This window comes from Nilaparvata lugens, chromosome 13 (genome assembly GCF_014356525.2).
Source record: "Nilaparvata lugens isolate BPH chromosome 13, ASM1435652v1, whole genome shotgun sequence".
Classification (NCBI taxonomy): Eukaryota; Metazoa; Arthropoda; class Insecta; order Hemiptera; family Delphacidae; genus Nilaparvata; species Nilaparvata lugens.
This window is the reverse complement of record NC_052516.1, coordinates 26482625-26499949: the sequence shown is the minus strand read 5'-3', so window position 1 is coordinate 26499949 and position 17325 is coordinate 26482625. Positions and strand designations below refer to the sequence as shown.

At 34.6% G+C, this 17325-nt stretch overlaps 1 protein-coding gene across 1 annotated transcript in view; it reads left to right on the top strand.

Annotated features, from left to right (window-relative positions):
• The first annotated feature begins 4277 nt into the window (after positions 1 to 4277).
• The window catches only part of LOC111059081 (pair-rule protein odd-paired-like), a 100036-nt gene continuing 86988 nt past the window's right edge, over positions 4278 to 17325 (top strand). The window contains 2 exon segments of the mRNA XM_039440184.1: positions 4278 to 5883; positions 5886 to 6014. Coding sequence (XP_039296118.1) covers positions 5268 to 5883; positions 5886 to 6014 — 745 coding nt within the window. The 5' untranslated portion in view covers positions 4278 to 5267.

Below are 17325 nucleotides of genomic sequence, written 5' to 3'. Positions count from 1 at the left end.
TCAATAGGACCATCATACAAAGAATATCCCTTACCAAATTTTGCTCCTCTTATTCATGGTAACCACGAGAAACATTTACATTTTATAAATTAGAAAACAATATTAATTTTTCAAGATACTATTCATTCAACTTGAGTAAAATAGTTGTCAGTATATGCAATTCACTTTATGTAAGGAAGAAGACGTCATTTTTCCCTGAGGCAATTTTATTTTCTGTCCAGGAAGATCTCACTGATTTCAAGATTTTTAGAGATTTGCACTTCCCTCCTCGATTTCCGGACCTTAAAATGTATGGTTTTTATTTGTGGGGATATTTGAAAGAGCAAGTTTATCGACATAAACTCTCTACTTTAGATGACTTGAAAGCGGCGATACTTACTGAGGTGGCGTTGATCAATGAGGATACACGGGAACGAGTGCGGGAGAGCTTCCTGGACGCAATAGAAAATTGCCTCAGGGAAGAAGGACGCTACCTTCCTGACATAATTTTCTCTACGTAGAGTAAATGGCATATACTAACAACTATTTTAATCGAATTGGATAAATATTGTCTTGAAAAGTTAATATTGTTTTCTATTTTTAATATGTAAATGTTACTCGTGGTCACCCAGTATATTACTGTGAGATTGAAGTGGATTTGATGGGGGGGGGGGGTTCATTCTGCCTCATTAACCTGTAACCAGTTTTTTATTCATTTATTGATTCAATGATACATTTTTTTAGAATAATTTGGTGGAGAATCACAGCCCAAAACTGTTTCTCTCCCAAATTTTCATTTATGAAATTCTTTTCCTTATCTCAGTATTCTTCACTTTTCTTGCCCCCTAACTATCAACATAGGTAAAGAAAGTAGGCTTGCTTACTAAAAAAAATTAAGGTACCTTAATTCCAAGATATGTGAGTTTAGTGAGATATGAGGGTTAAGTGTAAGAGAGGGCCGACTGCGCCCTAACTTCGCCCTCCTAGGTAAAAAATGAAAGCAGTCATTCTATTCTATTCTATTCTATGTTGATTCAAGGTCTTCTTGGTAAAAAAAATGTGTTTAGGGTGTTTTACGATGTTCAAGTGCTTTTAGAAGAAGAAATTTGGCCTTGTACCAAACTTGGGCCTACTTCTTGATCACAAACTACAAATAATGCTTTCAACATGGATCTATCACATCAAGTTAATATCTCATGATATTATAATCACATTCACCATAATTTCTCCTATCGATATTATCTATAATATAATAAAAGGAAAGAACTGACTTATACAGAATACCTACGGGATAGGAAATTCACGAATGACTTATCAACACATCTGAACTCCTGGACTGATTATCAAATCAACTCTTTATTTGTTCCAAAAACATAATTACAATGACAAAAATGGTTATAAATGAAAAAAGTAAAATACAATATAAAATGAAAAATAAAAATACCATTAATAGGATTACACATAACTATATTAAAAACTCGAATTTTGCATATAGATTCTTAATTTACCAAGGAAGGTTATAGGCCTATTTTAAATTCTTCAAGATTTCAGTAGGTCAAGTTTTCAGGTTGTCAAGCTTGTAATTAGACCCTTGCGGAGCACGGGTTACCTGCTAGTATCTAATATTGATTTCTATCGATTAGTACAGTACTGTTAGAATCTATTTAGAAACTTACTCTATCATTCTACCACAAAGATATTAAGCAATCATAAGTGGGCATATAAATTTGTAATTAACATCCCATCTAAGGAAGGGAGCCTTTATTCTCTTTGTAGCATTCAATTGAAATAATTTGAATTGTGTAGATGCTAATTTCGATAGGACTCAGCGTGGGGTGGGCTGAGTGATCAGATTCAATTCATACTGTCAGCATTATTTGAATGGGAAGCATTCGTGTAATATAATATTTGAGTACTGATGGTTCAAATATATCTCTCACTTTAGAGGCTCATCTCATTCTATCTTCTCTTTTACTCCTCTCTCTCTATCTATCTATCTCTCTCACTCTCTTTCTTTCTCTGTCGCTATCTCTCTCTATCTATCTCTTTGTCTCTCTCTCGCACTCTCTCACTCTCTCTCTTTCTCTGTCGCTATCTCTCTCTATATTATATCTCTTTGTCTCTCTCTCGCACTCTCTCACTCTCTCTCTCACTCTCTCTCTGGAATTGTTTTTTTTTCTACTCACAACTCCTCACTCTCACACTCTCTCTACCTCAACCACTATGACTGTTTCTTTTGTATACAGTATATCATGACCTATTTTATCCTTCTTCCCTAAGGCCCGGTTGCACAAAGACCTGTTTTATTTCAATCATGATTAAATATTACACAATAACCAATCAAAGAATGTTGTTCTGACGAGAAGGATTCTCTGATTGGTTCTCGTGGCATTTAATCAGAATTAAAAGCTAACATACTTTTGTGCAACCGGGTTGTATTTTTGATCTTAAGTGTATTTTTCGATCTTATTTTGCCTTTTGTGTCCTGTGTCCACTGTTGGGTTATATTCTCCTTCTCTTCCTTCCGCTAATATGATAAAAGTTAGCTATAATAACTACTGTAGTATTTCTAAACAAAATGGCCAGATTTTGTGTGTATATGGGCTTAAGTATACTCAACAATAATTTTCCTTTTTTCGACCAAATTTGACTTACGATGAATGATTTTGGACCGTCTTGACGAGCCGAGAAGAATGAAGTGTAGTACGATGAATCTGAGCATTGTGTCAAAAGTTATAAGTATTTGAAATTTTGATCCTTGAGGTGTCCTTAAGCGCGCCTCTCCACTAGGAAATACTGAAATGAAGTGCATCTAACGGATGATTCTCATAGAACATAATCTCATGAACTTATGTCATTGTGCGAAATATCAATGTGAGGACAATATAGTTGGTGATAATGGTTGAAGCTGAAAATTAGGTGTTTTTCACAATACAAGGAGCATTGTTGTCCGGTGTACCTGAAAATCTATAAGAGATAGAGAGCTCTACCTGATATCATATTGTAGAGCACAAAAATACACCCAGAGAAATTTTAAATTATATATCTAAATGGTAACAATCAGATGATATTGCTGATCAAAAACTAAAATTCATCAAAATTGATTTTTTTCTTTAAATTTCACTCATTTTTGGAAATTCATAACTCAGTACTACTCATTGGAGATAGAGAGATCCGAATGATCTCATTCCATTCAAAATTCCATAATCTAAGAAAAAGGCAAGAGCAAATTTTTCTGTTCGATCACGAGATTTGGCAGAAATAGCTGAAAACTGGAAAATGAGCTGAAAATACGAGGTTTTTGGGCCACTCTGTATCTAGCACAAGGAAATTTCGCATGAAGAAATTGGTTCTGGACTCCTCTTATGTACCCGAATAATATTATTAAGGAATCAGAACTACAATATAAATTGCATGCACCAATGTATATAGTGACTGGACTAACTGGTAATAGTTTCTTGTTGATAGCCTTAATGTTATTTATTATAAGGTCCTTATTAAAGCTATATTTTATTCAATATAAACAGGAACTTTCTGTTTCAAACTTATGAAGATTTTTAATCCGGGATTTCTCCGGTAAGATATGAATTTTTAAAAAGTATTGGATTATTTAGCATAACCCTGCATTATAATATTAAATGACATTGTATTATGATTTTCATTTGATATTAATTTGTTAAGAGTGGACTCGCTAACAAAATGTTTTTTTTTCTCTCTCTTATTCCTCTCCTTCTCTTCCTTTCTTTCCTTTTTCACTACTATCCACTCTTCGTTTCTTACTTTTATGACCTTTACCAGCCACTTTACTTCACTTTTATAACTTTTACATGGGAAAACATAGCTGGCTTGGTATTTTTCCTCTTTTTCTCCATTTCAGCACACCTCACCCTGAAGTTTACTTGTATTTTTATAAGAAATTTATATCTTGATTGAATTGTTTTTTGCATTTTTATTGTGTGTTTGTCTGTGTTCAATGAAGTTATTGATTGATAGATATGTTTCTCAATATTATTGCATCTCCAACAGAACGTAACAGAACGTTACTGAACGAGAACAGGACTTCCTTCCCCTACAACAGCTCTCCTCTGAATGAAGCAAAGGAGCAAAGCTCGAAAGCAGGTCTGTTGTAGAAGTTGTAGCAATTGGAGTGGTGGGGGAAGGGTGTCCTGGATCTTCCCGAAAAAGGGGGCGAGGCCTGTTTGCTCACCTCTGATTGGTCGAGAGTGATAAGGGGTGTGCAGACCGAATCGGCAGGGAGTCCTCACTGGAAGCGACCAAGAAATTCGACTTTCAGTCGTGTATCGAACATCCACGGGTGAGGTCGGCTCATGCGGCTCGGTTCGTGAGAAAATTGACGGGACGGTTCGTGTGATTGTGCGGCGAGAGTTTGTGTGTTCGTGATAAACACGGAAAATATAACTAGAACAAATATTTTGGGGGAAAAATTGGAAATTTCCTTGCTAAGAACGAGTGTTTTCCTAACCGCGCGCTTTTTCTCATTAGAAAAATACTAACTTAAGCAAAAAATTTTGAGTAAAAGATCTGAGAATCTCGTCACCAAAGATCGGATGTTTTGTGATCGGATATTCTACTGTTATTGATAGTTCGGAACTATATTATATATTGGGTGGGACAAAACAAAAAATTCAATCACCGAAGATCATCCTGTATTTTGTTTTTCGTTTGGAAATTTTCTCCCTGAATGATATGTGAAGATATGCCGGTGGGAAAATATGAAAAGTTTAGTTTTGCGTGTGTATAAGAGGTATTGTTTATGACAGTCAAGTTAAGTGTGTGATTTATAGAATAAGAGAAAAACTGTAACTTTTGTATTCCACCACCAAATTTTGGTTAGAACTTTAGGTTAAAAGTAAAATAGGTACTATCAGCGTGTGGATCACCACAAAAAATAATGAAAACCAAATGACCAGGAAATTTTCACTGAAATTAGAAGCTTAACCAAACAAAATTTTCAAATCTGCGATGAGGTACAAAGACAGAGGGAAATTGAGGGAATGAAAATGGAGTTATCAAATCCTCATGAGTCTTTTCCCACCTCTTGGTGATATAGGACAACTAGAACGTGAGAAACTATCTTGGATACAATTTGTTAGTGAGATAGTGTATGAAGAAAGTGGAAAATTATATTGGAGACAGCTTTTTGGTGACATAAAACGTGATAAAGTATGTTGGACACTATTTAATGGTGATATAGTAGGTATTGATAGTGAAAAAGTATGTTGGACACCGCCTCCTGGTGACACACTACGACTAGAACCTCCGTAGAAATGCTGAACGCTTTCGTAGACAGCGGTGGTCACCACCATCACCACCATCCTCATCATCACCCTACCCTGCAGTCGTTGGGGTTGAAGATGAGTCCACCACCGCCCCCCGTGCCTCATCACCAGCACCAGGGTGTCCACCCCCAGCCAATGGCCCCCGTGGCAACACCCCAGGATGGCGGCCAACATTTCCACCAGGGCTACCACCATCTGGAACCGCATCCTGGGTATTTCATCCGGCGGGAACATGAGTACCAACCGAGCTACCCTGCCGTCGATCATGGAGGGTATCACCCTGGGTTGTATCCGCACCCTCACCACCACCACACCCGGCCTGAAACAGTGTCCTATCCTCAGGATCATCTCCACCAGGGTGCAGCCTCCTACAACATGACGGCACCCCCGCATGGCGCGTTCCTCCGCTATATGCGGCAACCCGTCAAGCAGGAGATGACCTGCATGTGGGTGGACACTCCGGGACCTCGAAAGACCTGCGGCAAAGCCTTCACGTCCATGCAGGAGATAGTGACCCATTTGACAGTGGAACACGTGGGGGGACCTGAGTGTACGACGCACTCCTGCTACTGGCAGGGATGTCCCCGCAACGGACGGCCCTTCAAGCAAAGTACAAACTCGTCAACCACATCAGAGTGCACACCGGTGAAAAGCCGTTTCCCTGTCCGTTTCCCGGCTGTGGAAAAGTGTTTGCCCGCTCGGAAAATCTCAAAATTCATAAGCGGACGCATACAGGTGAGGGCAGACTTGCAAAAGTTTCATAGTGATCTAATGATACAAAAGTTGGTTATGGTAATGGAGTGTTTATTTCTGTGTTCAAAGATTGTTTACGTTGGAATGTTTGTTGGTTCAAATATTGGTTATGATATTATATGGAGTGTTTCATTCCTGTGTTAAAACATGTTCAGGTAGATATTGGTTGGTTAGGTTGGAACGTTATTTGGTTCAAATACTGGTTATGGTATATGACATAGAGAGATCATTTTTTGTATTAAAAATTGTTCAGGTAGAGATATTAGTTATGTTAAAATGTTGGTTATGATATAATATGTGGTGTTTATTTCTGTGTTAAAACATGTTCAGGCAGATATTGGTTGTGTTGAAATGATGGTTATGATATGATATGGAGTGTTCATTTCTGTGTTAAACATGATCAGGTTGGGTTGAAATGTTTGTTAGTTCAAATGTTGGCTATGTTAGGATTCAGAATGTTGATTTCTGTGTTAGGAGATGTTCATGGAGGTTTTTCTCACTATCACCCATAGTTCATTACTAAGGGCGATTGATTGATTACATCCCTTCATTTAAAATGGAGCTAGAACCTCAATTGCTCTTTACCACACAGCTCTTGAAGGATAAAAGACACTTCATGAAGACGTGGCTCTCAACATGCTCTAGGACTCTTATAGATGTAGGAAGCAAATTTAATTTGACGTTTTCTTTAAAATGATTCATCCGAAATAGCTTAGGTGAATGCAACAGGAAAAGAGAGAGCTCAAATAGCAATCATGACATATTGTTGAAACATACAATAAGTTCATGTACAAAAATTGAAAGTATTCTACTAATTTCTTTTGCTTCATCTTTCAAACAAGAATCTGCCGTTTAACCCGCATCAGGTCTAAATAGACTGGGATAAATATTTATTTTAGAATAATATCAGTAGAAAATGAAATACTTATGAGAGAATGATATGGAAGATTTGAAGATCTTATTGGGAATTGAGAAGTGTATTATAGAATATCTCTTCCACTTTTCAAGGCATTATATATGTATATATGTTCCGGTGCGAAAATTGTTTTTATCCTTTTGATTTTGTAAACTATTTCTACTCGAATTTGAATATTTGGCGTAGGTCGAAGCATTCTATCTCTACTAAAAATTTTAGTTGAGAAGTTTCTTTCAAAATATCTTTTTTGGGGCCTTCCTAGGAATCATCTATTCTTCAGGGCTCTCTTAAGATATTGAGATTTGGGAGCCTGTTCCTTCAAATACAATATTGTAATCAATTATTCATTTATTGTATTTGTAGCCTGTTTAAAAATAAATGCGGGCGATTCTTTCGGGAATTGGAAAATAAAGCGATTAAAGGATTTGTTCTTTAAGCGCAGATTCCAGTGTGATATCCATAAAATAAAAAAAATTATTTGATTTGATAGATTGAAAAGACTAGGTCTCCATTAATTCATGATCGTTTACATATCCGCTTTTTTGGAACAGCAATACTCAATGTTCTAATCTAGTGTCCTATGTTTTTCTCTTCTAATTTTAATTCTCTATTTTCGCCAATCATTTCAAGTACTTTATTAGGCCTACGAGCTACGTAAACTAATATCTACTTAGTACTAAACGCTCAATTTTGGAGGAATCTCATTAGGCGTTCAATCTGAAAATATCCTTGGAATCCAATCTGGGAATAAAATGAATCATCATCAATTTGGTTTGATAATGTTATAAGTGAAATCAGCCCCTCATCGTATATAACACTCCACTCATGTAAAGTTAACCGCAAAATTGGAAGCCACACTCATCCAATTTGTGCCTAACTAATAAAAGAAGTGGAAAACTCCAGAACTTTGTTGTTCAAAGCACTTTTTCAACAGCACGTTTTCCAAAGCGTTAGCTCAATCAATAATTTGAAGAGAGTTTACTTATGACTGACTTCTACAATTCCAGTTTATTTTAATGAAATAATTCTGAATAATAATCATAAATTGATTTCAGTAAACTAATGATATTGTAACTCAGGAATAAAACACAAATCCCCACAGACATCAAGATTACAACCAAATTGTTGAGCCGAAAAAAAACTTTGTTGAAATTTTTATTTTTGAACTTTTATTGAAAGGTAGAACACCTGGGATGCTGGGTTCAAGATTGAACCCAATCCAAGATTGATATCATTTATTGGCATGTGCAATCATCATTGAACAATCTCCATACATCATTATCTGTTTCTATCAATCTATTTTTTTATTTGATTGACAAATCAATGACTAGAACCAACCAAATATAGCAAATCCCATTTACAAAATCCTATTGAAACGTTCCTTATCTTGTAGCTTGTAACATCTTGTATTCATTCCCAAATTCAAAATGGCTGCCAAATCCAATTGTTCACTCCATCATTGTCTCAGCCACTTTGCAATTATTGTTGAAGTCATTGCATACCAATCGAACAATACCTTGGCAATACTTCACAATACCCGAACAATATCTAATGATTAAAGATGGCGGCGTTGCTCATTACTGCGCTAAATAGCAAGATAAGATAGGATCAATTTTAATTACGATGATTATCTTTGTTTTTGATGAAAGATACAATGAAGCGTTATTAACAAACCGTGTAATTCTAATGGGGTTCTATTTTTATTACACTGCCGAAGACAATGGTAGTCATAAAACGGTCCTTTTATAGCTGGCTAATTCTATTCTTCAGTTGTTTTATTTGGAGTAGTGTGAAGGATATGAAATGTAGAATGAGTCTACAAGAAGTGTTGAATGAGAATGAATTAGAAAATGAAAAGTGTTGATCAGTGAGATCATAAACTGATACAAGGTTTATTATATGATCGATTTGGATTATTTATCATGACTGGTTGGGAATGCACCAGAAACTGTATGTAGGTTCTTCTGCCTCTGATTTCTATACAGATAGATGAAGAAATCTAACTTTATCTTATCTTTTATCATACTAACTACCCCAAATTAATCACATGCACATTCTTGGAGCTTATGTGGGCACCACCCACAAAAAACAAATAAATAAATTCCCACACCTCTTAAAATTGTGTGTCACAAGTATTCTGATATTTGGAGATCTTCTTTAAAATATTTGAGTTTTAGATAAATGCAATTTGATTTATATTACGTCTATCACTGTTATATTCTCGTTGTACCGACTTATGAGTCAGATTCAATCGATTCAATCCTCTAGAACTCAGAAAAAAATCTAGAGATTTATCTGTGGGGAAAAACGTGTAATTTTGACTGTCAGTTGATATCTTTGTAGGATCCGGAAATGCAAGCCATTCATTGACAATAAACATGCGCAGTAATAATATTATTAATAAAAATACACTTGTATTGAGATACAAATATACGTGTATTGGGATTGAAATTCATACAATAAACTTGTATTAAGATTCAAATTCATTTCTACAAACTTTACGTAGAATATTCCTTAATAGCTTACTCGAAAACAGAAGAACCAATTCATTTAATCCATTTTCTCAATTGAATATGACTATATTCAATGGTACTTGTATCAGACTATATGTTGCCACCATAAGCGAATCTATTAATTGATAATTTCTGGAAATTCAAATAAAAGTAGCTCAATTTTTGATTCTTCTTGCAAGTTATCTATTAAACCTCAGGAGAAAAACAGTTTTCTGGAACTGTTTTTTCTCTCGATTGTTGAAGATTGAATAGTCAATAGTAGTTTTATAAATAAATTGAATAGCGTGGCTAGCGCTCCATTTTTTGTTTTTCTCAGCTAGTTGTTTTCAAAATAATTGAAACAGATATCATGCAACCCCACAAATGACTTTGTTCTTGTTTTGAAAAAATCGAGGTTCAATGGTGAAACAGATAACAAACCAAACAGAGAACATGTTTTTGCTATGACAGACAAGGTGTATATCATTCATAAACATTGTCATAGTGATTATGGAATAACCTCCAAAATTTCTGATAATAATTCAAGACCATTTCCAACGCACCTACCAACTATCAAATACAACAGGAATCAATACTGTACAATTATTTTCATTCCATGACCATTCTCAAGGACAGATCAGTCATAAAAATTATCTTATCAAACAAAATGCCTGCGTAATGGGCTAACTAGAAAAATATCTAATTCATGACCACTTCCAACGACCCTACCAACTATCAAATTCAACACAAATCAATTATTAATTTATGGAACTCCAATATCATACAAGTCAACCAGAATTTATAATCCCCTGTACAACCATTACTCAAATTCAGACAACTACATGCATGTTACAGAAAAAAAACCTGGATGAGAGAAATGAGTAAGGTTATAGGCACGAAAACTAAACAAAAAGTAAGATGATAAATTTTTGATCGTGGCTTGAGTCTCTCTACACTCTCTCTCACTCACAAACACTCTCTCTATGTCTCTTTTTCTTTTTCTCCCTCTCTTTCAACCAAAGTTCGGTGGTGTTCATATTATAGGCTACCTCGTGATTATTCTTTTTTCATTACTTTTCATGTTGTTTCTTTTTTCTCTCATTTCTCTTCCCGTTCGTACGCTACGCTCCTTTTAGGCATCATCGTTTGGTTTGATGTAGTCTTTTTTATTTAGTTTATTTTTCGATCTTATTTATCTGTAAATTGTGCGTCACAAGTCACAAGTACTGATTTGTATTCAGTTACTAGGAGTCACGTATCCACCCAACATTAGACTACCATCGGTTTCTTGAACCTATTACATCAGCTTCCACTCTTTCTCTATCGTTTTTCTCCTTCCTCCTCTTCTTCTTCTGCTCCCTTCTCCTTTCCTTTCTGCAACCAAGTTTTATAAATATATTCACTTGATTTTCAACCTCATTCTAACCCGTAATCCAGCAATGCGCCTACAAAATTCCTGCCCTGAAATGATACTGGAAGTTTAGTGTCCTGATGACGTTCTTACATTCAATAGATTCAAAATTTGCCACAAAGATCAGCCATAGAATAATCGCTGTATGTTAGAGTTCGTGTTATTTCTTCATTTGGTAATGTGAGTATGAATCGGTAGCAAATTTGATTCGTTTTTGAATTATTTTCGACGACACCACAGTCTAATTTTTGAATATCAGTTATTAAGGGTGTGCAAAGGCTGAAAATAAACTTTCTACTTGTGATATTTTTCAAAGTTTTTCGATTTGTATATCATTAAGCTATCAAAATGAAAAAAAAAATTCCAAGGAAACATTTTTTCTCCGACCATTACTTTTTGAGATATGAGCGCCTGAAGTTTGAAATGTTGGGACAGAACATTTCAAATTCGGTAAGATATAAATTTATGAGATTCATGTGATGGATTCTTCATGTTATTGTTGATCTAATAAAACATAAATTTCCTGAAAATATCAATTTTTGATAAAGTTATTCAATTTACCAAAAATAACTCAACAAAAAGTTATTTTTGGCTATTTTTAGTAAATTGAATCATTTTGAACCAGAAATAACTAACTTTTTGTTGAGTTATTTTTGGTAAATTGAATAAATATCTCAAAAATTGATATTTTCAGAAAATTTTTGTTTTAATAGATCAACAATATCATGAAGGGTCTATCCTCTAAATCTGATGGCGCTCATATCTAAAAAAGTTATGATCGGAAAAAATGTTTTCTCGAGAAAAGTTTTTCATTTTGATAGCTTAATGATATACAAATCGAAAAACTCACAAAAATATTACGAGTAGAAAGTTTATTTTTAGCCTTTGCACAGCCTTGAAACTAGTACTCACATGTGTGTCAAAGATAGTTCAAAAACGCATTATTACATACATTTCGTCATAGATAGTGAAATAGATGAGCAAATTTGATTGTTGGGCGATTGATTGTATTTTCATAGGTTTTGAAACATTTAGGTAGAAAATATTTCCATTCCCATCCAAACAAACTAAAGGAATGCTATTTGGGGTCGAAAAACATGCTAACGTCGTAGCCTTGTCTTTGTCTGAATTCGTTACACAATAATATGTATTATCTGAAACTCCAAATTCCGCGACAAGAACTGTAATTCCTGTTTTCATTCTGTCATTGTAATGATAGATACATGAGTATTTTAATAATATCATTTTTAAAGCTGCAATGATATAGCACTACCACTTTTGATGAGGAATGGATTGATGAAACTATCTTGTAACAATATTTGTTAGGCCGCATGGTTCTGAGCCTGACTTCTTCTCGCGATCATTGTATACCATATAATAACAATTGTATTAATAGTATTGAATAAGTATTTCTCCATTGAGTATCAACTCTTGAGTATTCCTTAAGTATTACTTACAATTTTATCTCGAGGACACCAAGATAATGATGATGGAGAAGAATAAATAGGTGAAACTACCTTTCAACCCCAATGGAAATCGTGTGAATAATTGTGTGTTAGACCACTCTTGATACGAGCCTCGTGTTTATTATTGTAAGATTTGTTATTACAGGGATGGAAAGATAGGTATTTATGTACTTCTTATGTTCTTTTCATCAGAGAGAACTTTATTTTATTTACTTTACTGAGTGAAAAGTGTAAATTAAAAGTATTGTACTAACTATAACGTTAGTTTCCGGTTTCCCAATGTTTTCCATCAGGGAACTTTGGACTATATACGGCGACGTGGAACCACCCTTGCGTCCCCCCACCATTGAAAGCCATACGTTGATAATTATTATCTGTACTTTATAGTTAAAATGATATGCTCATAGTTCATAACATTTTTGCACTAATAATAATAATAATAATATCGTGTGACCTGGCTGGCTCAGGTCTGGTGTCAGAGTTTTCAGGTCGCAACTGATCAATTTCAGGGCCTCTGACATGACCTAACGACTGCTTTTTAGGCAGCCGGGACCGACGGCTCAACGTGTCCATTATTGCACTGTTATAGAGGAATAAAAAAAGTCAAAACCCCAATCTTGTATCCCAATAGAATTTTTGAACCACTTTCTAAGATAAAACCTTACACTTGTCATCTCCAGTATAGAACAATACCTACCCATGCACATTCACCACAAATCCGTCAGTTTATTATATATTTGAACATATTTATTCATATGCCACATATGTAAACAGGTGTGGGCGTATCTCTTCTTACCTTGTTCAGCCCTGAAGAAAAGCATCCTAAATTGTTTTATCCCAGGTATCATCTCATGTGAGGGTGAAAAATTATTTCCACTGCAGAGAGCTTTCAAATAATACAACTTATATCATGGTTTATCTGAAATATCTCAATAACACAGCTATCAGCCCTCTTGAGAGGTCGATGATGAAGTGAGAGAGGAAGGCAAAGATAGAGAGAGCGTGAGTGGGAAGAGAGTGGGATAGAAAGAGAGAAAATGTCCCGGCAGTATCTGATAACGATCTTCCATCATAAGTCCCCTCTAAATCATCCCCGCTCTCAGGTGTAGGCTATATATGTGGATATGCTTATTCATACATGCATGAATGTGTGTACATAGATATATGTGTGTGTGTGAGTAATCCACACACATCACAACCAACAATAAGCTCATTTGAATAGGACAGACCACAGTCCAAAATGTCCCCAGCGCCCCAAACTTTTTATGTTATTCGAAAATGAGTTATGGGCCCTCATCTCATGAGCTCGTCTTATCCGAGATCTACATCATTTTTTATTGCTCTGCTCGTTTGTAGGAGAAGAACAACCCCATAGTTCGTGGTTGAGGTTCTGCAGAGAGAGAGAGAGAGAGACATCACCTCTTTGTATTGCTGAAATAATTTCGGTGCGGCTTGATTTTTAACGACAAATTTGCTTAGTAGCTTGAGTGGTTCAGTTATGAAAAATCAACTAGTTTTTGTTGATTATTCAAATGTTTAACAATAACATGGAAAGTTTGAGGCATTGGAGACATTTTGAACTATAGTCTTTCGTATTTAAATGTGCTCATTTCGAACTATATCACATAATATACTAGTACTACATAATTGAAGATTAATAAATAATAGGTTCCTCCAACAACAACAAACATATTAGTTCAGCTGAAGATGTGGTAGGTTTTACCATGAAACCTGGTACTGAATTATGAATTCATTTTCGAATAAATAAAAGTGGTATTGACAATATCAAAGTCTTATTCTTTCAATTATGGAGAAATATTACAAAATCTCATACCATACTATCAAACTAATAAATAATAGATTAATTTAACACATATATTAATTTGAATTTGGAAGAGGAGTTTGAGGGGCCTGTTTTTCAATAACATCTTTCAATAACAGTTCAAGTAATGAGTGATTCCATACAAATCCATAAATAAATGAATGGGTTGATAGAATTGGCTAACTCGGAACTCGCTGACTCCATGAATAAATTAAAACTGCTCTGATCGGTGTAGTATTGATCATATGGCAGTTTAACATGGGATCAGCGAGTTCCAAGTTAGCCAATTCTATCAACCCAAATGTGATTATTGTACTTCATGACTACATGAGTAAGGAAGCGATTGGTGTAGGGTCGCTTTGATAAGCAACTCTATAGTTGAGATACGTTAAGCCCTATGAGCTTTCTACTACCGTTGTCGAAGTAAGAAGTAGAAGTAGTAAGTAGTAGAAGTAAAAGTGGAAGTCTTAGTAGTAGACGTAGTAGTAGAGATAAGTCTTACCTTTTTGTTATGTCTTACCATTGAAGTCAGACTGAACAAGTCTTTTTCTTGTCTACTTCAAGAGCCAAACTCCTCTAAATACCATTTATAAGTTCAAAAATCTCATCATGGTGGTTTGAAACCCACCTAAAGTAGTAAGTCCGATCATTTATCAACATCAACTGATTCATCACCCACGCACAAGCCTAGATCTAATGTGGGTATCATCCTTAGCAGAATATACTCGTAATTCTGCTGCTTTTATTTGTATAAGTTGAATTTCTATGAGCTAATAATATGGAATGACTTGATTGTTATATTTTATCACTCCAATATTACTCATTAGTTGGGAAAATATTGAGAAATTAAAAAACTACGCTTTCAAAAATTTACTACTCCAAATCAATATATTCAAAATAAGATACATAAGGTGGAAATTACTGAGATATTACATTTATTCAAATTCTAATGAATTAATAATTATTATTAAACGAAGCTTTAAATGAAATGTTGTCAACCACCCCGAAGACTTCTGCTACTACAAATATTGACAACAGTTAGTTGTCGGGGTGATTTACAGCATTCAATTTGGATTTTCGTTCAATAATTATTAAAATACGTACATAAGACCTGCATATTGAAAATTACATCACACAGACTCTGCGGTTAGATTGAGCGTTAAATTCTCAATGTCGATTCTATCGAACGCAAAATGGATTGATTAATCGATTCAACTGACGTCGATTGTTCGTAAAATCGATTATCTCGAAGAAGACACGCCATGAAGGGTCTCCCAGAGATGCTTTGTGACCTTTTGTATGGGACATACCTATAGAATAGCGAGGTCCCCGTCTATAATAGAAATTAAATTAAAGAATGGATGATGATGATATTATGGGTATGGCTTCATGGTTAGTTCTGTGGCTATTGTTGGTCGAGAGCCCCCAAATTATTGAATTAATTAACCGATTTTACGATTGGATCCATTGAGTGGGCAGAATTTCATGGGGAATAAAAAATGGTGAAGAGTATGGTACAGAAAGCTGTATCAGGTACTAGCTCATAGCATCTATCAAAGTACTGCACTTCACACAAAATTTCTATTAGATACTGGCTCATAAATTCTATCAATATTCTCCACACAGAAGTTCTACCAGTCTAATTAAAAAGATTCTGTACTTGTATCATTAGCTTATGATATAGATAATTTTTTTGTTGATAGACTGTCAATAATATTGATAGGCTTCTTACATTTATTTCTATTCATTTTGTCAATTGCATGTACTGGATTCCTTTTTTCACAGTAATTGCTCATTATGATTGTAAATAGTAGTGAACACTGTTTTGGGTGTTATGCCTGTAGTCAGCCTAGCTTTTGAGATGAATGAATAAATACTAAGTGATTAGAACTATGGAGGCATTTCAAATCAAGTTCTCTTTAGAACATTATCTAAGTTGGAGATCACTGATAAATGGATGGGAAACTCTACTTTCAGGTAAAAATATGGATTCAGTTGCTTTTTTGATTGTTGAATAGTTGTTATGCACACTCTGTAGACTGTAAGGCTAGTCACACACAACTTAGTCAAGACAAGACAAGACATGATCGGATACTTCACATAGTTGCTTATGACGCAACACACACCGATTATTCATTGCAATTAGACATGTCTTCATAAGCAACTATGTGAAGTATTGTGTCTGATCATGTCTTGTCTGGACTAACTGGTGTGTGCCTAGCCTGAAGCGGCTAGATGAGGGATCAATTATTCCGTACGCATTTTGGTAGACTTGATGACTTAAATTTGTGAAGTTTGTAATCCACTGCTCTTATAATTCATTGATTGAACTTTTTATCATATTCGCTAACTCCTAGGACCAGCAAATAGATATTGCTTTTTCTCCAAAAGTATCAAATACTTGCAATTCTAGTCAAGAAAAAAAAATGGTATACAGTACAAAATCTTTTTTAGAGATTGAATCTATTCAATTTTTTTGAAACACTTTTCTCAATTTATGTCAATGTCAACAGAAAATGTATTGAATTAATTGAAGCATCATCTCATAATTTCTAGCTCATATATATTTTTCGACATAAATTGAACCTATCTTTCCTCAGTAAGAACATAACCTATTTTTTCGGACATTTTACTTTTTATCAAAATTTGGGAACAGAATAGTTTTGGGCTATGCCTGTTGTTCTAACAGTGGAATTATATCCCGATCATATTCATATGATTTGTAACTATATCAACAAATAAATGTATAAATAAATAAATGAATACATAAATAGATAAATATATGAATAAATAAATAGATAAATAAATAAATAAATGAATGAATAAATATTAATACAGTTCTTGAAACATTCACTTAAAAGTCAACCGAGATTATTGAATTCATTGAAACATTAATTCAGCACGCTTATTAGGTAAATGAATGTATTGAATATGAATTAATCCCTTGAACATTCATTAGATTTTATCCAATAGACACATGTATTTCTCATCCTCAACTGGATGGGACAATATTCATAATCTCGATTATTATTTTGAATATTGATACATCCATGTGGCTGTATTGAGTACATTCTGATCTGGTTTGGTACATGAGCTATACTATAGCTGTATATTATGAGCTATATTATGAGCTGTATTATGAGCTATATTAGCTGAATCATGAGCTATTCTATTGAATGGCTCAGT